The sequence below is a fragment of the Pristiophorus japonicus genome, chromosome 15, assembly GCF_044704955.1.
Source record: "Pristiophorus japonicus isolate sPriJap1 chromosome 15, sPriJap1.hap1, whole genome shotgun sequence".
NCBI classification, from domain to species: Eukaryota; Metazoa; Chordata; class Chondrichthyes; family Pristiophoridae; genus Pristiophorus; species Pristiophorus japonicus.
In genome coordinates, this window is record NC_091991.1 from 21197065 (window position 1) to 21220371 (window position 23307).

Below are 23307 nucleotides of genomic sequence, written 5' to 3' on the forward strand. Positions count from 1 at the left end.
CATTCGGCCCTTCGAGCCTGCACCACCATTCAATATGATCATGGCTGATCAGGCAACTTCAGTACCCCATTCCTGCTTTCTCTCCATTGCCCTTGATCCCTTTTGTTGTGAGGGTCACATCTAACACCCTTTTGAATATATCTAACGAACTGGCCTCAACAACTTTCTGTGGTAGAGAATTCCACAGGTTCATAATTCTCTGAGTGAAGAAGTTACTCCTCATCTCGGTCCTAAATGGCTTACCCCTTATCCTTAGACTGTGACCCCTGGTTCTGGGCTTCCCCAACGCCGGGAACATTCTTCCTGCATCTAACCTGTCCAATCCCGTCAGAATTTTATATGTTTCTATGAGATCCTATAAGCCTAGTCAATCCAGTCTTTCTTCATATGTCAGTCCTGCCATCCCGGGAATCAGTCTGGCGAACCTTCGCTGCACTCCCTCAATAGCAAGAATGTCCTTCCTCAGATTAGAGACCAAAACTGCACACAATATGTTGTAGAGAGTAGAAAGATATATATAGACTTAGGCATTAGGCACCTGCTGGATATTTAAAACTCACATAAGCTTAAATGGACACACACATAAAATGGCTGCCCAGGCATGATGGGAAACCAGGTAGTCAAGCTGTGAACTGTTGAACGTTCACTGACCGAGCAATAACCCTGTGAGGCCCACTGTAGGAATGCCTGGGAAGACAGAGATAAGAAGGAAACCATCTCCTGTGAGCAAGGTCATAAACCAATTAATTCCCCAGGAAGAAAGATAAGAGGGAAGCCATTTGCTGTAAACAAGGCTATAAACCAATTATTTCTCCCAGATGAAAGAACTAGGGAGAGAACCTATAAAGTCATCGATCAGCCCAAACTGACAATAACCGAACATATGGTTCCCTGGATACTAGGAGAATTCTATTGGGTTAAAAGAACCTATATGTAATCTATAATCGTTGTGATTGGCTTGTGTCCAGCCGTGATGGGCTGTGTAACTGTAGTAAACTGTTTTGTAACTGTTGTGAAACATATAAAGGTACATGTAACTCTTTGTTCTGTGAAGAGAAACCTGGATACGGTCCTGAGTTTTTCCTTCCCGCTGAGCGTAATAAAAGCCGCATCAGCATTGGAACCGACCCTGAGTGTTGAGTGATTCTTCTAAGAAAACACTAACGCTAACAATGGCGTAGTCGACGGGATTTCCCGGAGTCGCTGGGCGCCCTTGGAAAAAACCCGGGTGAGTATAAAAAACAATTTTTAAGTATAAAGGGTGCGGAAGGTGGAAGCTGGTTGATCGACATGAGGAGACGGTCTAATATCTCAAACGCCTAGCCTGAGCCTGAATTAAGAGGACTTTTGTCCCACGTGACGGCCAGGAACCAAGTAGGCGTAGGGAACACACTTAGACCGTGGGATCGTGATACCTAGAGACATCTTCCGGACCCAGTAGTGTAATTTGAAATACCCCGGGGTAGAACCAAGCGGTGTACAGCGGCTAACGGAATCCAAACCTGTGAACAGGGTCGGACCAACGGGCTGAGCGGTGGTAGGTAGTCGTTAAGGATACGTAGAGCACTGCGGGAATTGCTTAAACGCGTTTTTAAGAATTGTATAAGTTTGTGTAACAGCAGAACTTGTGACCTGACAGTAGCCAAGAGACAGTTTACTACAAGTCGCGCTAGAAAGAAAGCGGACCTGAGAGTAGATTCCTAACGGTACTAGTCCTACCCAGGAATGGCCATGAAAACAAGTAAACTCAAGTGGGAACCAGAAGGGTCGCTTACCCGCCACCTGGCGGAAAAACAAAAGAAGCTAATTGAAAAAATGATTAAAGCAGGGTGGAATCCTCAGGAATTAGTTATGTGAGGAATTATTTAGATAAAACTACGAATTCCCTGAAAGGTCATGGATCCAAAAATAGAGCCGGCCAAAACAAGAAGAGAGATTGTTGTAAATGTCTGATCGTTGAGTGAGAAGTGTCTGTGTGATTTTTGACTGCAGAATGAATTTTTTTATGTTTTCATGTTCCGAAAGCCTGGTTGGAAGAGGAATGCAAGTGTCTGTTTATTTTAGAAACAGAGTGAAAGTCTTTTTTTTAAACCCTTTGTAATGTTGTCCTGTATGTGGGAAGTTTTAAGACATTTAAGTTAGAAACGCAGGTGTGGATTTATTCGGATGATAAGTTACGGAGCTAGGAAAATAAACAAATAAAGAATAGGTTTGTTGAGCAAAATATTTATTTGACATGCTCACTTACTTGCCGAAAGAAAACATGCAATGATTGATTGGGTTGAAAGACATAAATTTAGTCTCGGAATGAGATAAAGAATGCTTTAAAAAAAAAAGAGCTTCTAAAAAAAAAAGTTTTAAATAAAGATTGAAATTACAAAGTTTGAATTGGGATTTTGAGATATTCAGAGAAGGCACAGGAAATACTGAGGTGGATTTAAAAAAAAAGAAAAAGATTAAATTAAATCTGATCAGGTCAAACTCCTGGGCAAGTGGCGAGCTATCTGCGAAGGTGTAAAAGGAACTTTTGGAAAATGTTAAAAAAACAGCAAGCTTTAGTAACGACTTTGAAACTGGAGCATTTTGAGATAACGAAATTAACAACTTTATGGAGTTACGAACCCTCCGTGTAAAATACAAAACCTAATTTGAAGAAAGGAAAAAAAGATGTAACGGACTAAATGGAAAAAGACATAACTTACTAAATACTAGTTGATGTTTGCTGTGAAAAAGATATTGGTTTAATTAGAAGAGAAAAAAAAAATTGGAATAAGTAAAAAACACTCTACATGGATTCGAATTTTCAAGTTTCAATGCAGTTTGAAAAGATTTCCAAAATGGACAGTGTTTATCAAAAATGTCCCGAACAGTCTAAACAAGCAGGAGGGTTTTGAAGATAACGAGGAGAAAGAGAGAAATAAAAAAAAAACAGAATTGAATTTCAGTAAACAAAATTGCTATTGTATGTGTGGTCTTGTTTTAAAACAATTTAAAAAAAAAAATTCTTTGGCAAGTACTTGAATTAGAAGTTAAGAAAACATTGGAGTTTACTCTAATGATTTATGCTGTTTTTAACGGATTCCTAATTTCGAAGCCAGTTTTGAAGGCACAAAGACTTTTTTTTTCAGATGATTACGTGAAGTCACGTAATTACATCAGGTCTTCTTACAAACCTGGAAAGGAGTTAACCCTTTCCATTGACAGCCGTTTTATATTTCTTAATAGAAAAAAAAAGACTCACCTAACAGAGGAAACAAAAATAAAAACAGAACTAGCTTATGTAATAATACTTGCCTGATACAATAAAGAAATAGATATTCAATAAAACAAATTGAAGAGTTAAAAGCTAAGATAAACAGGCTGGAAGAGATAACGGGACTAGACGGATAGTGCAGTGCGCAGCCATAGCACCATCACCTCTGGCAATAGAGCCAATGTACCCCACGGTGGGTAGGTGTAGTCCACAAACCCAACCTAACGGTAAAGCAGACAGCGATGTTTGGAGGAATAGCTTTGGCCTTGGTCATAGGAGTTTGGGTAATATTTAAATGGGTAAAGACACGGGCGCACGCCCTACAGATTCAGCTCGAAATGGTTCGATTATAACCTTGTGCTTCTGATTTTGCAGGGTGACCGGGACACTCGTAGAGCAAAAAAACTTAACCCCTGGTGACGACCAGGCCGTCTGTTTAAAATTACAGATAATACTTACCGGAATGGGAATACGAACGGCGCTACTCGTAATATGGATAGCCCTGCGACATGCACGTACCCTGAGCAACACCAACGGACAGCAGAGCACGCTGGAAATAAACAACTATATGAACTATGGAGTCTTGTTTAATTTAACGGACGGAATGTGCATTCCAGCAGCCAAGGACTGGAGCAAGGACAGGACTTATTTTAATGCATGGTTACAAGTGAATCCTAATAAGAATCCTAATAAGAATAAGAGTATGTGTACAGTGCTCCACGGGTATAAGGAGCAGATGCATTAAACGGAGGGATGTCAAAGGGCCTGATGAATGTACTTTCGGCATAATTTGTGCGCCTCCGGGACAATCCCAGCAATCAGTCATCCGCAAGAAGGGAATGGGGCTGTGTGGGTATTACGAGGAGGCGGGGGCGGCTGCAATATCATTGTATGTATGTTTCTCACCCCCTCCGACACCGCGCCCCATAAGAATCACTACATTGCCCGAGGAACTGCCTTGCCCCATAACTACGAAGGGACCAGAGAATGGGATTGTAATGTACAGCGAGGGGGAACTGTTGTATGATAATATTAGACATGAAATTGTGCCTGTTCTGATCAATATTTCAGGCATCCAGATGCCGGAATACTGTACAGAACAGTCAAGGAAGATGTACAATGTATTAAGTAAAGTTGTAATGCAGCAGGCTGCCGATGCAATGGGTGCCAGTAGGTTCCGGGGACAGGGGTTAGCCCCCAGGATGAAGAGGGAAATAGTTAATGATGTTGCTACCGTTTTCAATACAGAGACCTCCGTAGTGAACTCGATAGACATACAAGAATTAAATGAGAGGGTGGAGCAAAACCAGGAAGACCAAGCCTATCTAGGAAAGGAGGGTGCCAAAATCCAGCTGGATGGCATCTCAGTCCTGGAAGCTCACGCCAGAACCATCAATCACCTCATTGATAGAGAACAGGAAGATTTAGCTCAGTTGGCTAACCAAAGGGGGACACTGGATAATTGTACTCTGAAGGGACTGACCAGAGTATACCCAGCAATTCCAGATTGCCAGATGGGTAGGACTACCGGGATAGGGACAGTCCTGATGATCCCTATAGTCACGCCGGACTCAGGGCCGTTCCCCCTATACCAACGAGAGAATATCGGAGTAATACGGGAAAATGTCTCCATACGCTACTACCTAACCACCACCTCTGCCGTTCGTCGAAACAACATACTTACTGGGATTTCCCTAGCAGATTGCAAGCAAAGGGGGGGAAATCACAGTATGCCCTCACCCGGTGGGCCGAGGTGAACTAGACGAGTGCGGGTTTAACCGAACCAATGGGTGTGTACTAGAAATAGTGCCCGCACACATGCACTTCGCGAGGGCAGGCTACGGAGGGAGGGGAAGATACTGCGTCTCTACCACAGAGCGTTCATACCAGTATAATGACCTGCAGTGCCCTATACCGCAGCCAAACTTTTGCTTTACACCACTACGACCTGTCGCGATCGGGCAAGCGCATATCACCCAGGTTAGGCGCCGGAAGTCCGAAGTTATCGAGGTAACCGATCAGCTCCATGATCATTTACAGGATTATGACGAGCCAGAGCAGGTCCCTATCCCACATCTAACCGAGGTATTACGGGAGTTAAGGCTCAGAGTGGGGCAATCCGTAAAAATCTATCACCAGATACAAACTAAAATCAAAGAACTGGAAGAAGATACCGAGGTAGACTTACAAAGTCAGAGTTGGTGGAGAAAGGTCTGGGACTGGGGAATAAATGTGAACATCCACCCATGGATCCGAATTATTTCACACACACTGGTCGGTATACAATTAATCTTAGCAATAACATGGGGCGTGATGGCCTGCCAGGTATGCAGGCGCCACAAATGGCGGAAACGGACTAATCACAGTTCCCTGGATATTAAACAAGCCTGTTTGATAAGGGGACGGGAGGAGCTAGCCTTTGTTAATTTGATTTAAGCAACCGGAACTCCTGAAACCGCGTGACTGGCCAGCACGTTGAGGCAAGGAATACCGGGCCGTGCACAAATATCAGATAAAGGCAGTATTTCGGTTAAAAGGGGACTAGGACTAGTCCCTTTACCGAAAGGGGGAATTGTTGTAGAGAGTAGAAAGATATATATAGACTTAGGCATTAGGCACCTGCTGGATATTTAAAACTCACATAAGCTTAAATGGACACACACATAAAATGGCTGCGCAGGCATGATGGGAAACCAGGTAGTCAAGCTGTGAACTGTTGAACGTTCACTGACCGAGCAATAACCCTGTGAGGCCCACTGTAGGAATGCCTGGGAAGACAGAGATAAGAAGGAAACCATCTCCTGTGAGCAAGGTCATAAACCAATTAATTCCCCAGGAAGAAAGATAAGAGGGAAGCCATTTGCTGTAAACAAGGCTATAAACCAATTATTTCTCCCAGATGAAAGAACTAGGGAGAGAACCTATAAAGTCATCGATCAGCCCAAACTGACAATAACCGAACATATGGTTCCCTGGATACTAGGAGAATTCTATTGGGTTAAAAGAACCTATATGTAATCTATAATCGTTGTGATTGGCTTGTGTCCAGCCGTGATGGGCTGTGTAACTGTAGTAAACTGTTTTGTAACTGTTGTGAAACATATAAAGGTACATGTAACTCTTTGTTCTGTGAAGAGAAACCTGGATACGGTCCTGAGTTTTTCCTTCCCGCTGAGCGTAATAAAAGCCGCATCAGCATTGGAACCGACCCTGAGTGTTGAGTGATTCTTCTAAGAAAACACTAACGCTAACACAATACTCAAGGTGTATTATTATTATTATGCCTCATTTCTGTCACCATTAAACTTAACTATTCATTTTATTTCCTTCCGATTGAATCCTCCATGGTAAACTGACACTTACTTACTTCAGAGAACTTCCAGCTGGGTCTTCAAGACAGGTGGCGCTATTTTTCAAAGGTACTAAAATCGAACCGCAGCTCCCTACTGCCTGACTCTGCCCTGTTGCTGTCATCTCCCACCCATCGCAACCCTGACCTGACCTGACTTTTTTTCTTCTACTTAAAAAGGGTTTCCCCGGTAGTGACCTGAGGAAACTTACACCATACTTAAATACTCAGCTATCTTTTTAGCAACATAGGTTCCCCGAAGTCACTCCTCGGGATACCCTTGTACGAAATTGCCCGACTGCCACAGCTACTGTGTCCCTGCAGACCACTCCCCCCACCCCCATATCATGTACCCCACTGAAGACCCACCCGAGAAAATCCAGCATCTGATTTTCAGATTACTTCAAGCTATTTAGTTACATAACCTATTCAACAACAATTTGTATTTATATAGCGCCTTTAATGTAGTGAAGCGTCCTAAGGCGCTTCACAGGAGTATTATGAGATAAAAATTTGACACCTAGCAGCATAAGTAGAAATTAGCGCAGGTGACCAATAGCTTGGACAAAAAGATATGTTTTAAGGAGTGTCTTGAAGGAGGCAAGAGAGGTAGAGAGACAGAGAGGTTTAGGTAGGGAGTTCAAAGAGATTGGGGGCTAGGCAACAGAAGGCACAGCCACCAATGGTTGAGTGATTACAATTAGGGATGCTCAGGAGGGCAGAATTAGAGGAGCACAGACATCTTCAAGATTCAAAAGAGCACTGGCAACATTTCAATGAATCTAGATATATTATAATAGACTAACAAACAATGACAGATGGCACTGAATTGGAGACTGTAATATACATTGGTAATAAGTACAGAACATCCAGTTTTCAAATACAAAATAGAAATTTGTGAAGGCAGAAGGTGAGAAACAACCCTGAAGATTTCAAACTTCAGTGTAATGCTAGAGAAAGCTTGTGACAGAATTCTGTTAACCAAAAGGTAGTAAGTGATATGGGGCAAAGACGGGTATATGGAGTTAGGTCACAGATCAGCCATGATTTCACTGAATGACGGAACAGATTTAAGGGGCTAAATGGCCGACAATGTTCCAATATTCAGTCCCAGATATGCACATTCCCACAGCACCAAGGCTCAAGACGGTAATAACCACTCCTATCACAAACTAAGGAAGTTTCACAGCTTCATTTCAAGATAAAAGTCTGCCTGCCACTTAAGTAGAATTTACAGCTGTTGTTTAATAAGGACAGGAAAAGGAAACAAATTGAGTTTGATACTGAATCTCCTCATAGAATCATAGAATGGTTACAGCACGGAAGGAGGCCATTCAGCTGTCGAGCCTGTGCCGGCTCTCTGCAAGAGCCCCTCTGCTAGTTCCACTTCCCTGCCCTTTCTCCACAGCCCTACAAATTATGTACACCAAGTCAACCACATTGCCTTCATCAACCCTCTCTTGCTACCTCATCAAAAAATAAAATAAAGTTGGTTAAACACGATTTGCCTTTAACAAATCTGTGCTGGATTTCCTTAATTAATCCACACTTGTCCAAGTGACTGTTAATTTTATCTCTGATTATTGTTTCCAAAAGCTTCCCCATTACCGAGGTTAAACTGACCGGCCTATAGTTGCTAGGTTTACCTTTACACCCTTTTTTGAACATCTGCAATTCTCCAGTCCTCTGGCACCACGCCCGTTTCTAAGGAGGATTAGACAATTACGACCAGTACCTCCGCGATTTCTTCCTTCACTTCCCTCAGCGTCCTAGGATGCATCCCATCCGGTCCTGGTGACTTATCTACTTTAAGTACAGCCAGCCTTTCTAGTACCTCGTCTTTATCAATTCTTATCCCATCCAGTATCTCCTCTACCTCCTCCTTTACTATGTCTATGGAAGCATCTTCTTCCTTGGTGAAGACAGATGCAAAGTACTCATTTAATACCTCAGCCATACCCTCTGCCTCGTTTTTGGTCCCTAATCAGCCCCACCCTTCCTGTTACTATCCGTTTACTATTTATATGCCGATAGAAAACTTTTGGATTATCCTTTATGTTAACTGCCATTCTATTCCCATACCCTCTCTTTGTCTCTCATTTTCTTTTTCATTTCTTCTCTGAACTTTCTTTATTTAGCCTGATTCCCAGATGTATCCTCGACTTGACATCTGTCATACGTGCTCTTTTTCTGCTTCATCTTACTCTCTATCTTTTTCGTCATCCAAAGAGCACTTTAGTTGCCCTGCCTTTCCCCCTAGTACCTCGACTAAAGAAGTTAGATGCAGTCCTTACTACTAGGGGGATCAAGAGGTATGGCGAGAAAGCAGGAATGGCGTACTGAAGTTGCATGTTCAGCCATGAATGGCGGTGCAGGCTCGAAGGGCCGAATGGCCTACTCCTGCACCTATTTTCTATGTTTCTATGACTGTACCTGAAATATTTCCTTTTAAAGGCAGCCCATTGTTCCACTTTTTGCAGTTTTGCCTGCCAATCTTTGATTCCAATTTACCCAGGCCAGATCCGTTCTCATCCCACTGAAATTTACCTTCCTCCAATTAAGTATTTTTACTCTAGATTGCTCCCTGTCCTTTTCCATAGCTAATCTAAACCTTATGATACGATGATCACCATTCCCTAAATGTTCATCTACTGACACTTGCTCCACTTGACCTAACGTTTCCCCAGAACCAGCAATGCCTCCTTCTTCATTGGACCGGAAACATATTGATCAAGAAAGTGATCAAGGACACACTTCAGAAATTCTTCCCCTCTCTATTACACTATTATCCCAGTCTATATTAGGATATTTGAGGTCACCCATTATCACTACTCTATAGTTCTTGCATCTCTGTGTAATTTCTCTGCAAATTTGCTCCTACATATTTTTCCCCACTAGTTGGTGGCTATAGAATACACCTATTAGAAGACACTAAAAACATCCCAATAGTGGATAATCAAGGGGCTATAGGGAGGGAGGAACTTAATACTATTAATGAAGTAGTACTAGGTAAAATAATGGGACTAAAGGCAGATAAGTCCCCTGGACCTGATGCCTTACATCCTAGGGTCTTAAGAGATAGTGGGTGCATTGGTTGTAATCTTACAAATTTCCTGGATTCTGGGATGGTCCCAGCGTATTGGAAAAACACAAATATAACACCCCTATTTAAAAAAAAGGAGGCTGACAAAAAGCAGGAAATTATAGACCAGTTAGCCTAACATCTGTGGTTGGGAAAATGCTGGAGTCCATTATTAAGGACGCAGTAGCGGGACATTTGAAAAAGCATGATTCAATCAAGCAGAGTCAGCATGGTTTTATGAAAGGGAAATCGTGTTTGCCAAATTTGCTGGAGTTCTTTGAGGATGTAACGAGCAGGGTGGATAAAGGGGAACCAGTGGATGTGGTGTATTTGGATTTCCAGAAGGAATTCATTCGATAAGGTGCCACATAAGAGGTTACTGCACTAGATAAAAGCTCACGAGGTTGGGGGTAGCATGGATAGAGGATTGGCTAACGAACAGAAAACAGAGAGTCGGGATAAATGGGTCATTTAACACTTGGCAAAGTGACTAGTGGGGTGCCACAGATCGGTGCTGGGGCCTCAACTATTTACAATCGATATTAATGACTTAGATGAAGGGACCGAGTGTAATGTAGCCAAGTTTGCTGATGATACAAAGATGGGTGGGAAAGCAAATTGTGAGGAGGACAAAAAATATGCAAAGGGATATAGACAGGCTATGTGAGTGGGCAAAATTTTGGCAGATGGAGTATAATGTGGGAAAATGAGAGGTTATCCACTTTGGCAGAAATAATAGAAAAGCAAATTATAATTTAAATGAGAAAAACTGCAAAGTGCTGCAGTAGAGAGACACCTGGGGGTCCTTGTGCATGAAACACAAAAAGTTAGTATGCAGGTACAGCAAGTAATCAGGAAGGCAAATGGAATGTTGCAAGGGGGATAGAGTATAAAAGCAGAGAAGTCCTGCTACAACTGTACAAGGTATTGGTGAGGCCACACCTAGAGTACTGTGTACAGTTTTGGTTTCCGTATTTAAGGAAGGATATATTTGCATTGAAGGCTGTTCAGCGAAGGTTCACTAGGTTAATTCCGGAGATGAGGGGGTTGGCTTAAGAAGATAGGTTGAGTAGGTTGGGCCTATACACATTGGAGTTCAGAAGAATGAGAGGTGATCTTATTGAAACATATGATAATGAGGGGGCTTGACAAAGTGGATGCATGGAGGATATTTCCACTCATAGGGGAAACTAAAACTAGGGGACATAATCTTAGAATAAGGGGCCGCCCATTTAAAACTGAGATGAGGAGAAATTTCTTCTCTGAAGGTTGTAAATCTGTGGAATTCTCTGCCCCAGAGAGCTATGGAGGCTGGGTCATTGAACATATTTAAGGCGGAGATAAACAGATTTTTGAGCGATAAGGGAGTAAAGGGTTACGGGGAGCAGGCAGGGAAGTGAAGCGGAGTCCATGATCAGATCAGCCATGATCTTATTGAATGGCGGAGCAAGCTCGAGGGGCCAAATAGCCTACTCCTGTTCCTATTTTTTATGTTATTAGTGTAATGGCACCTCTATTATTTCTTAACTCTAGCCATATAGATTCTGTCCTTGACCCTTCCAGGACAACCTCGCTCTCCAGCACTAACATTTTTCTTAACCAATACTATCACACCACCTCTTATCTTTCCATCCCTATCTTTCCTGAACACCTTATATCCAGGAATATTTAATACCCAATCCTGCCCTTTTTTGAGCCAGGTCGTTATTGTCACATCATATTCCCATGGGGCTGTTTGCGCCTGCAGCTCACCAACATTGTTTACTATGCTTTGTGCATTTATATACATACACTTTAAACCTATCTTTGATCTTCACTGAATATTGTCCTTGGATTGTTCGGATACCATCACAAAGATGCATCAAATCTTGAGGTGCATATTGCCTCCATTTGATTAAACGTGAACACAGATTAATGCGTCCCTATTGCATTGTAAGCCTTCATAGTAGACAAAACATGTTCAAACAAAAGTTCCATTCCCTTCCAGAGAATGAATGAAACAACCAAATGCATGGGAAATGTGTTTTGTTTGCTACATGTGACCTTCTTACTGGGAACATTGGGCGAATTTTCTGCATTAGCTATTTACCCAGACTGACTTGGCGAGGAATCGTGTGCATGTTGGAATAGGCAACACTGACCAAATGGATGAACTGTTCCGTCAATCAATCTGGACACACAGGAACCACAATCACTTCCAAGGGTATTGATACTTAAAGCAAAAGTCAGTGACAGTCTTAGGATAGCTGGCTGGCAACAAAATATACTCAAATACAATGACACCTAATACGAGCTCAGATATCAACAGTTTTCTTCACAGTGTGCATCTTGCACAGTGAAAATGTAGACCTGGTTCTTGATGACTCAGTTTTCATGCAGTCTTCAATCACAAAGTTAAAATTGGAAAAAAGAGATGGAATGCAAAATCTCTAAATTGGTATAACCAGCACCATTGGATTTGTCATCACTGAAAGCTACAAAGAAATGTCATGTTTTCATCCTAATAGCAATTATGGCCTTTAAATGTGATACCATCTTTGTGAGTCATACTGCACGATATGAAGTTTTTATTTCACAGAATGTTCCAAAAAAATGAGTATACCTGTACCAAATAAAGAAAAAAACCTCAACAGGTTAGCTACTCTAAAACACGAATCAAAAACTCCTGTGCTTTTTTCCCAGAATTACATAGAATCTAAGATTTGGTTGCCTCTGCCCATCACTAATCACATTTAGACAGCACTTTATAAAGTAGCACAATCGAGACAAATTAGTACAATTGTTTTTGTTGTAAAGATATAACTAGAAAAACAAATTCACTGGCTGAGGTACCTTATCAATCAACCTCAGTATTCCCGGAAGTGTATCTTGTTCTCCAATTCTTTCAGAGCAGGAATGAATGAACACTCCATCTTGTTCATATACAACCTGCAAAACCAAAAGTGGAATAGAACTTTAAAAAATAAAAATTGCATTTGGTTGAAAGCGCAGCGAATAAATGAAAAGCTGTCCTTCAACTCAGCAGCTTTAAAAATGTGCGGAATTAAGTCAAATCCTCAACAATAGCAAAGTTGAGTTAAACCAGTGAGTGCTTGGCTCAATGGTAGCACTCACAACGGAGTTTAATGGGGTCATTGGCCTCTCAGATGAGACATTAAACCAATGTTCTATCTACTAGTTCAGATGGACATAAAAGATCCCATGGTACAGTTCAAAGAAGAGCCGAGAATTCTCCCAGCATCCTGGCCAACATTTATCCTTCAACCAACAGCAACAAAACAGATTAACTGGTTATTGATCTCAGTACTGTTTGTGGGGCTTTGCTATATGCAAATTGTCTGCTGAGTTTTCTTACATAACACTTCAAAATAATGAATTGGCTTTGAAGCACTTAGATGTTGCATATGCGCAAGCTGTGAATGCTGACTTATTTGATTCTGCAGCAGGGAGAGAAGGAAAAAAGTAGAAAAAAATCGAAAGGTGACATCACAGCCAAGGGGGTAAGTGATTGGTAAGTAGTTTTTATTTTTCTTTTCTTTATCAGTAAGTAGCCTTAGCATTGTTGTTGCCAAATTAAGTTTATCTAAGGATTAAGTCATGGCAGGACAGCTCGGACACGTGTTATGCTCCTCCTTTTCTATGTGGGAAGTCAGGGATGTTTCCGGAGCTGCGGGTGGATGAACTCTGGAGCATCTACGATGCTGAAAATGACGTGAGTTGGTCTTACTGCAGGTAAAGGGTACACAGCCAAATAGGGACTGGGTGAGCAACAGGAAGAGCAGTGCAAGGAAGGTAGTGCAGAGGTCCCCTGCGGTCATCCCCCTGCAAAACAATACACTGCTTTGGGTAATGTTGAGGGAAGATGACTCATCAGGGGAGGGCAGCAGCAGCCAAGTTCGTGGCACCGTGGGTGGCTCTACTGCACAGGAGGGCAGGAAAAAGAGTGGGAGAGCTATAGTGATAGGGGATTCAATTGCAAGTGGAATAGATAGACGTTTCTGCAGCCGCAACCGAGACTCCAGGATGGTATGTTGCCTCCCTGGTGCAAGGGTCAAGGATGTCTCGGAGCAGGTGCAGGGCATTCTGAAAAGGGAGGGTGAACAGCCAGTTGTCGTGGTGCATATAGGTACCAACGATATAGGTAAAAAACGGTTTGAGGTCCTACAAGACAAATTTAGGGAACTCAGAGCTAAATTAAAAAGTAGGACCTCAAAAGTAGTAATCTCAGGATTGCTGCCAGTGCCACATGCTAGTCAGAGTAGGAATCGCAGAATAGCTCAGATGAATACGTGGCTTGAGGAGTGGTGCAGAGGAGAGGGATTCAAATTCCTGGGACATTGGAACCGGTTCTAGGGGAGGTAGGACCAGTACAAACCGGACAGTCTGCACCTCGGCAGGACCGGAACCAATGTCCTAGGGGGAGTATTTGCTAGTGCTGTTGGGGGAGGAGTTAAACTAATATAGCAGGGGGTTGGGAACCTATGCAGGGAGACAGAGGGAAGTAGAATGGGGGCAGAAGCAAAAGATAGAAAGAAGAAAAGCAAAAGTGGAGGGCAGAGAAAGCAAAAAGGGCCACATTACAGCAAAATTTTAAAGGGGCAAAGTGTGTTCGAAAGACAAGCCTGAAGGCTCTGTGCCTCAATGTGAGGAGTATTCCGAATAATTTGGACACATTAACTGCGCAGCTAGTAGTTAACGGGTATGTTGTAATTAGCATCATAGAGTCATGGCTCCAGGGTGATCAAGGTTGGGAACTCAACATCCAGGGGTTTTCAACATTTAGGAAGGATAGACAGAAAGGAAAAGGAGACGGGGTGGCATTGCTAGTTAAAGAGGAAATTAATGTAATAGTAAGAAAGGACATTAGCTTGGATGATATGGAATCGGTATGGGTGGAGCTACGGAATACCAAAGGGCAGAAAACGCTCGTGGGAGTTGTGCACAGTAGTAGTGAGGTTGGGGACAGCATCAAACAAGAAATTAGGGATGCATGCAATAAAGGTTCAGCAGTTATCATGGGTAACTTTAATCTACATATTGATTGGGCTAACCAAACTGGTAGCAATGCGGTGGAGGAGGATTTCCTGGAGTGTATTAGGGATGGTTTTCTAGACCAATATGTCGAGGAACCAACAAGGGAGCTGGCCATCCTAAACTGGGTGATGTGTAATGAGAAGGGACTAATTAGCAATCTTGTTGTACGAGGCCCCTTGGGGAAGAGTGACCAAAACATGGTAGAATTCTTTACTAAGGTGGAGAGTGACACAGTTAATTCAGAAATTAAGGTCCTGAACTGAAGGAAAGGTAACTTCGATGGTTTGAGGCGCAAATTGGCTAGAATAGACTGGCAAATGATACTTAAAAGGGTTGACGATGGATAGGCAATTGCAAACATTTAAAGATCACATGGATGAACTTCAGCAATTTTACATTCCTGTCTGGAGTAAAAATAAAACTGGGAAGGTGGCTCAACCATGGCTAACAAAGGAAATTAAGGATAGTGTTAAATCCAAGGAAGAGGCATATAAATTGGCCAGAAAAAGCAGCAAATCTGAGGACTGGGAGAAATTTAGAATTCAGTAGAGGAGGACAAAGGGTTTAATTAAGAGGGGGAAAATAGAGCACGAGAAAAAGCTTGCCGGGAACATAAAAACTGACGGCAAAAGCTTCTATAGATATGTGAAGAGAAAAAGATTAGTGAAGACAAACGTAGGTCCCTTGCAGTCGGATTCAGGTGAATTTATAATGGGGAACAAAGAAATGGCAGACCAATTGAGCAAATACTTTGGTTGTGTCTTCACGAAGGAAGACACAAATAACCTTCTGGAGGTACTAGGCGACCGAGGGTCTAGTGAGAAGGAGGAACTGAAGGATATCCTTATCAGGTGGGAAATTGTGTTAGGGAAATTGATGGGATTGAAGGCTGATAAATCACCAGGGCCTGATAGTTTGCACCCCAGAGTACTTAAGGAAGTGGCCCTAGAAATAGTGGATGCATTGGTGATCATTTTCCAACAGTTTATCAACTCTGGGTCAGTTCCTATGGACTGGAGGGTAGCTAATCTAACACCACTTTTTAAAAAGGGAGGGAGAGAAAGCGGGTACTTATAGACCAGTTAGCCTGACATCAGTAGTGGGGAAAATGTTGGAATCAATTATTAAGGATGAAATAGCAGCGCATTTGGAAAGCAGTGACAGGATCGGTCCAAGTCAGCATAGATTTATGAAAGGGAAATCATGCTTGACAAACCTTCTGGAATTTTTTGAGGATGTAACTAGTAGAGTGGACAAGGGAAAACCAGTGGATGTGGTGTATTTGGACTTTCAAAAGATTGGTGTGCAAAATCAAAGCACATGGTATTGGGGTAATATAGTCTCGTGGATAGAGAATTGGTTGGCAGGCAGGAAGCAGAGAGTCGGGATAAACGGGTCCTTTTCAGATGGCAGGCAGTGACTAGTGGACTGCCGCAGGGCTCAGTGCTGGGAGCCCAGCTCTTTACAATATACATCATTGATTTAGATGAAGGAATTGAGTGTAATATCTCCAAGTTTGCAGATGACGCTAAACTGGGTGGCGGTGTGATCTGTGAGGGGGACGCCAAGAGGCTGCAGGGTGACTTGGACAGGTTAGGTGAGTGGCAAATGCATGGCAGGTGCAGTATAATGTGGATAAATGTGAGGTTATCCACTTTGGGGGCAAAAACACGACAGAATATTATCTTAATGGCGACAGATTAGGAAAAGGGGAGGTGCAACGAGATTTGGGTGTCATGGTTCATCAGTCATTGAAAGTTGGCATACAGGTACAGCAGGCGGTGAAGAAGGCAAATGGTATGTTGGCCTTCATAGCTAGGGGATTTGAATATAGGAGCAGGGAGGTCTTACTGCAGTTGTACAGGGTCTTGGTGTGGCCTCACCTGGAATATTGTGTGCAGTTTTGGTCTCCTAATCTGAAGAAGGATGTTCTTGCTATTGAGGGAGTGCAGCAAAGGTTCACCAGACTGATTCCCAGGATGGCTGGACTGACATATGAGGAGAGACTGGATCAACTGGGCCTTTATACACTGGAGTTTAGAAGGATGAGAAGGGATCTCATAGAAACATAAAAGATTCTGACGGGACTGGACAAGTTAGATGCGGGAAGAATGTTCCCGATGTTGTGGAAGTCCAGAACCAGGGGACACAGTCTTAGGATAAGGGGTAGGCCATTTAGGACTGAGATGAGGAGAAACTTCTTCACTCAGAGTTGTTAACCTGTGGAATTCCCTGCCGCAGAGTTTTATTGATGCCAGTTCATTGGATATATTCAGGAGGGAGTTAGATATGGAGAGAAATCAGGAAAGGGGTACTGAGGGAATGATCAGCCATGATCTTATTGAATGGTGTGCAGGTTCGAAGGGCCGAATGGCCTACTCCTGCACCTATTTTCTATGTTTCGATGTTTACATGCTGACATGTAAATGAAGGACCTAAAATTCCAGGTCCCGAACTAAATCCTGAAGGGTGGAAGATATATGTGCGTGAATTTTTTTAATGTGTGGTGGCCGCTGCACACCAGCCACCACACGGGCTTGACAAAGCTAGGTCTTGGTCCAATGGCAAGGATTAACCAAGCCGACTGGAGACCAGCTCTGCTACGCGGACCTAGTGCGCGCACATATCGCAGTGTGGGCTGGCCCGTGCTGCCCCTGGGCCCTCGCCTCTTCTGGGCCCCGATCAGCTCCACATTACAAAATAACTAGCATGTATTTTCCTCAATACACAAACTGTAACCACAATAGTCACAATGGGCCGGGATTTGCGGTGGGTACCAACAGCGAACGAACTTTTGAAACTGACTGCAACTTCAGTATATAGCGTATGCGCTTCCAAACGCGGAAATCCTGAGGTTGTGGTCATTCACTGCTGTGACACTGGCTACGCTGTGGGCACCCCTCCCCCCCATAGTTGGCAATCAGTGTAATCGGTGAGACTGATGAAAACTTGGGCTTAACCACAGTCATATCGCTGTTAACTCATCATAGGCAGTCCCTTGGAATCGAGGAAGACTGGCTTCCACTCTTAAAAATGAGTGCTTAGGTAGCTGAACAGTCCAATACAAGAACCACAATCCCTGTCACAGGTGGGACAGATAGTCATTGAGAGAAAGAGTGGGTGGGATTGGTTTGCCGTACGCTCTTTCCACTGCATGCGCTTGATTTCTGCATGCTCTCGGCGATGAGACTCGAGGTGCTCAGCACCCTACCAGATGCACTTCCTCCACTTAGGGTGGTCTTTGACCAGGGACTCCCAGATGTCAGTGGGGATGTTCCATTTTTCATTGAGGCTTTCAGGGTGTCCCTGTAGTATTTCCTGTGCCCACCTTTGGCTCGTTTGCCATGAAGGAGTTCCGAGGAGTGCACTTGCTTTGGGAGTCTCGAGTCTGGCATGCGAACGATGTGGCCAACCCAGCGGAGCTGATCAAGTGCGATCAGTGCTTCAATGCTGGGGACACTGGCCTGGTTGAGGACACTAATGTTGGTGCATCTGTCCTCCCAGGGGATTTGTAGGATCTTGCAGAGGCATCTTTGGTGGCATTTCTCCAGAGACTTGAGGTGTCTACTGTACATGGCCCATGTCTCTGAGCCATACAGGAGGGCAGGTATGACTACAGTCCTGTAGACCATGAGCTTGGTGACAGTTTTGAGGGCCTGGTCTTCAAACACTCTTTTCCTCGGGCAGCCGAAGGCTGCACTGGCACACTGGAGGCGGTGTTGAATCTCGTCGACAATGTCTGTTCTTGTTGATAAGAGGCGCCCGAGGAATGGGAAATGGTCCATGTTGTCCAGGGCCGCGCGTGGATCTTGATGACTGGAGGGCAGTGCTAGAGTCATATCGCTGTTAACTACCCCATTAAATGATATACTTTGTTAGATTAGGTGTAACTGGGGATTTAACAGTGCATTGACTGCTAAACAAACATTATGTTCCTGAAAAACTAATTTTAATTTTGTGGAATGTCAAATTTCTCCATAATGATGAATATTACAATTTTTAAGAAACCTTCAATTTTTTTTAAAGTTTGTTCATATTTATTTCAGGTTTTCCTTTTCCCCAGGAGAGGCCCAATCTTTGTTTTGCTCTCTATAACATTTTTAAAAGTCTGAATAAAAGCAACTTCACTTCCTGATTCCCTGTCTCAGAATTCTGCTTTGTGACTGTCTGCTTAGACAGCTTGTTACCATCACAGTAGCTTGCACAAGGAATTCCCCACTGTCCTACACTGATCTGACTTGTGAGTTGAAAAATGAAAACTTCTCGCCAGAGATCGCAAGATCTTTGTGGGCAGCTTTCTTCGGGACCAGCGCAAACGTCTTTGCTTCGCCACTGACCACAAGTTCAGAGCCATTATTGTTTGACTAATGTAACATGAGTAAACGGCTAGATTAAAATAGTAAAATACTAAAAACAAATTATACAACCTTTCCAACATAGCACTATCAGTAACTAAACTTCAACTCAGGCAAGTTATGCCCATGTACATTAGGCACACTTCTATTCGGTTCATCTGCAAAACAGCAAACATACCAACCAATTTCACAAGCATTTCACAACATTTCAAAATGTTATTTTCAATTATGTTACACCTCCAACACTCATCATTCCTGTAAGCAAAGCTGAAATTTACATTATATTTTCTACTGACATCCTGCATGTCGAGCGACAGTCCTGCAGTCCCCAAGTGTTTGGTCCTTCTTTGCACAAACTCAACCAGATCACTACTTTTTCAAATTGTGGGAAACCCAGCAATAAATGTTCCTCTTCATCCCAATTTGAACTACCAATGATAGAGATCTCCAATTTCTACCATCAAAAGCTGCCCTTCTCCAATAAAACACACACAGAAAGATTGGAGTCATTCAGGGGTGTTCAAGCTTATTGTCTTTGCGGCTTGCATAGGTGCATTCTGTGGAACCTCAGGCAGCGCACATAAAGTTCCCATTAATATGCATATATCTCAAGTTGCTAATTTAACAGATCTTGGTGGTTTCATTTGGGATTTATCCACCAATTAGGCAACAGTGCAAAAGCAGTCATTTACAAACTTCCAGGCCCACAAAATGTAGACAGGACAAACTAGCTCACACGAAATATATGCAATATTTTCTAGTCGTCCATAGTCAATGAGCAGAAAAATCTTACTCAGTAAGTGCAAATTAAAGTGGTCTTCATGGACCAGACTTTCAGAGCTCAGGGTTGCTCGTGGCCTACGAGTCACAGTTTAGAGCCTCCAGATCTAACTGTATAATTAAGATAGTGTTAAAAACAGTCTGGTACAACTGTACCATAGTTCCATGACTGCAGCTCATGTCACTAGTGGCCTATTACTTTTGTGACCCAATCCACATCCGGACCGGGGTACAACAGGGCTGCATCATCGCGCCAATCCTCTACTCAATCTTCCTCGCTGCCACGCTCCACCTCGCACTCAATGGGCCCAAGTTTCCACAAGAAAAAAAACGGGCGCCCCTCCGAGCTGGGCGCCCGTTTTTCGCGCCTAAAACGGCGCCTAAAAAAATCCTCGGTATTCTCCACCGACTTACAGGTCCTATGGCCCTCGGCGCAGCCGGCACGAGCTGGGGGGGGGGGGGGGGGGGGGGGGGGGGGGCGGAGCCAGGTCCCTGCGCTGAAAACAGAGCCGGGACCTCTGCACATGCGCGCCACAGTCGGCACGCAAGTACAGTAGCTCCAAGCGCCGAACTGTGTGGGAGGGGCCCGAAGCACGCAGCCTCTAGCCCTGGCCCAATGGCCTCACTGGGGCTGCGTGAATGAGGCTCCTCCCACGGCCAGCTCCTGCTCCCCGCCCGACCAGACCCGATACTCGCTCCCCCCCTGCCCCCCGCCGACCAGACCCGACCCGAGACCCGCTCCCCCCCCCACCCCCGAGACCCGCTCCCCCCAGCCCCGACCCGAGACCCGCTCCCCCCCACCCCCGCTCCCCCCCCCCCGACCCGACACCCGCTCTCCCCCCCCCCCGACCCGACACCCGCTCCCCCCCCCCCCCGACCCGACACCCGCTCCTGTTCCCTGACCCCCCCCCCTTTTCCCTCTCTCCCTCCACCCACCCTCCCTCCCTCTCTCACCCACCCACCCTCTCTCCCCCACCCCCACCCTCTCTCCCCCACCCCCACCCACCCTCTCTCCCCCTCACCCACCCACCCTCTCTCCCCCTCACCCACCCACTCTCTCTCCCCCTCACCCACCCACCCACCCTCTCTCTCTCCCCCCCTCACCCACCCACCCTCTCTCTCTCCCCCCCTCACCCACCCACCCTCTCTCTCTCTCCCTCACCCACCCACCCTCTCTCTCCCCCTCACCCACCCACCCTCTCTCTCTCTCCCCCTCACCCACCCACCCACCCTCTCTCTCTCTCCCCCTCACCCACCCACCCTCTCTCTCTCCCCCTCACCCCTTCTCTCTCTCCCTCCCTCGCTCAGCGGCACGAACAGCTGCAGAATTCTCCCTGGCTGAAGCACTTTCACACAGGTAGGAAGATGGCTTATTTAATCTTTTCTTGGCTTATAAATGTTTATTCAGGTTGGATTTATTTGTATAATATTTGTAGAAGTATAAATAAGGATTTATTGTCGAATTGAATGAGTTCCCTTCCCCACCCCACACACCTCGTTCTGGATGCCTAATTTGTAACCTACGCCTGATTTTTTAATGTGCAGAACAGGTTTTTTCAGTTCTACAAAAATCTTCACTGGCGCCATTCTACTTTAGTTTGGAGTACATTTTCACTGTGGAAACTTTCAAATCAGGCGTCAGTGGCCGGACACGCCCCCTTTTGAAGAAAAAATTCTGTTCTAAACTAGAACTGTTCTACCTGACTAGAACTGCAGAAAAAAAAATGTGGAGAATTGCGATTTCTAAAATAGTCCGTTCTCCACCAGTTGCACCTAAAAATCAGGCGCGAATCATGTGGAAACTTGGGCCCAATAAGTGGAGTGGAACTAAATTACAGAACCAGTGGGAACCTGTTCAAACTTCATCGTCTCCAGGCCAGGTCCAAGACCACCCCAACCTCTGTCATTGAGCTACAGTATGTAGGCGACGCCTGCGTCTGCGCACACACAGAGGCTGAACTCCAAGTCATAGTCAACATATTCACTGAGGCGTACGAAAGCATGGGCCTTACACTAAACATCTGTAAGACAAAGATCCTTCACCAGCCTGCCCCCGTCGCACAGCACTGCCCCCCAGTCATCGAGATCCACAGCGCGGCCCTGGACAACGTGGACCATTACCCATATCTCGGGAGCCTCTTATCAACAAGAACAGACATTGACGACGAGATTCAACACCGCCTCCAGTGCAGCCTTCGGACACCTGAGGAAAAGAGTGTTCGAAGACCAGGTACTCAAATCTGCCACCAAGCTCAAGGTCTACAGAGCTGTAGTAATACCTGCCCTCCTGCATGGCTCAGAGACATGAACCATGTACAGCAGACGCCTCAAGTCGCTGGAGAAATACCACCAACAATGTCTCCGCAAGATCCTACAAATCCCCTGAGGACAAACGCACCAACATCAGCGTCCTCGACCAGGCCAACATCCCCAAGCATTGAAGCACTGACCACACTCGATCAGCTCCGCTGGGCAGGCCACATTGTTCGCATGCCTGACATGAGACTCCCAAAGCAAGCACTCTACTCGGAACTCCTTCACAGCAAACGAGCCAAAGGTGGGCAGAGGAAACGTTACAAGGACACCCTCAAAGCCTCCTTGATAAAGTGCAGCATCCCCACCGACACCTGGGAGTCCCTGGCCAAAGACTGCCCTGAGTGGAGGAAGTGCATCCGGGAGAGCGCTGAGCACGCAGAAAACAAGCGCAGGCAGCGGAAAGAGCATGTGGCAAACCAGTCCCACAAGACTGTCTGCCCCACCTGAGTCTGTGGTTCTCGTATTGGACTGTTCAGTCACCTAAGAACTAATTTTTAAAGAGTGGAAGCCAGTCTTCCTCGATTCTGAGGGACTGCCCATGATGATTACTTTTGTGAAGCGCCCTATCTCTTCTTGACCCACTGTTTATTTTTACCCAAATCGCTACTCTGCTCTACAACTAAGACATTTCTCTTTCGAATTTACCTTTTCCTGAATCTTCCCAACCCCCTTCATTAGTTTAAAGCCCTACCTACCGCTCTAGTTAGTTGATTTGCCAGGATATTGATCCCAATGTGGTTGAAGTGGAGCCCGTCCCAACAGAACAGCTCCCTCTTTCCCCAGTACTGCTGCCAGTGACTCATGAAGCAAAACCCCATGCCTCCCAACACCACTCTTTGAGCCATGCATTTAACCTTCTAATCTGTTTGTCCCTATACCAATTTGCATGTGGCTCAGATAACAATCGAGATTATTACCTGCGAGGTTCTGTGTTTTAATTTCAACCCTAGCTCCTCAAACTCTCTCAGCAAAACCTCATTCCTAGTTCAACCTACGTCATTGGTTCCTACGTGGACCACGAGAACTGGATCCTCCTGCTCCCACTCCAAGTTCTTCTCCAGCCATGCGGAGTTATCCTTAATCCTGGCACCAGGCAGGCAATACAGCCTTCAGAACTCCAGATTGTGGGTTCAGAGAT

The 23307-nt window shown here is 44.7% G+C and overlaps 1 protein-coding gene across 1 annotated transcript in view; it reads right to left on the minus strand.

The window, feature by feature from the left end:
- The window catches only part of tbc1d15 (TBC1 domain family, member 15), a 73960-nt gene that overhangs the window by 49516 nt on the left and 1137 nt on the right, over window positions 1-23307 (minus strand). Inside the window, exon 2 of the mRNA XM_070900200.1 lies at window positions 12517-12612. Within this exon, the coding sequence (XP_070756301.1) occupies window positions 12517-12612 (96 nt within the window). The remainder of the gene's footprint in view (window positions 1-12516; window positions 12613-23307) is intronic.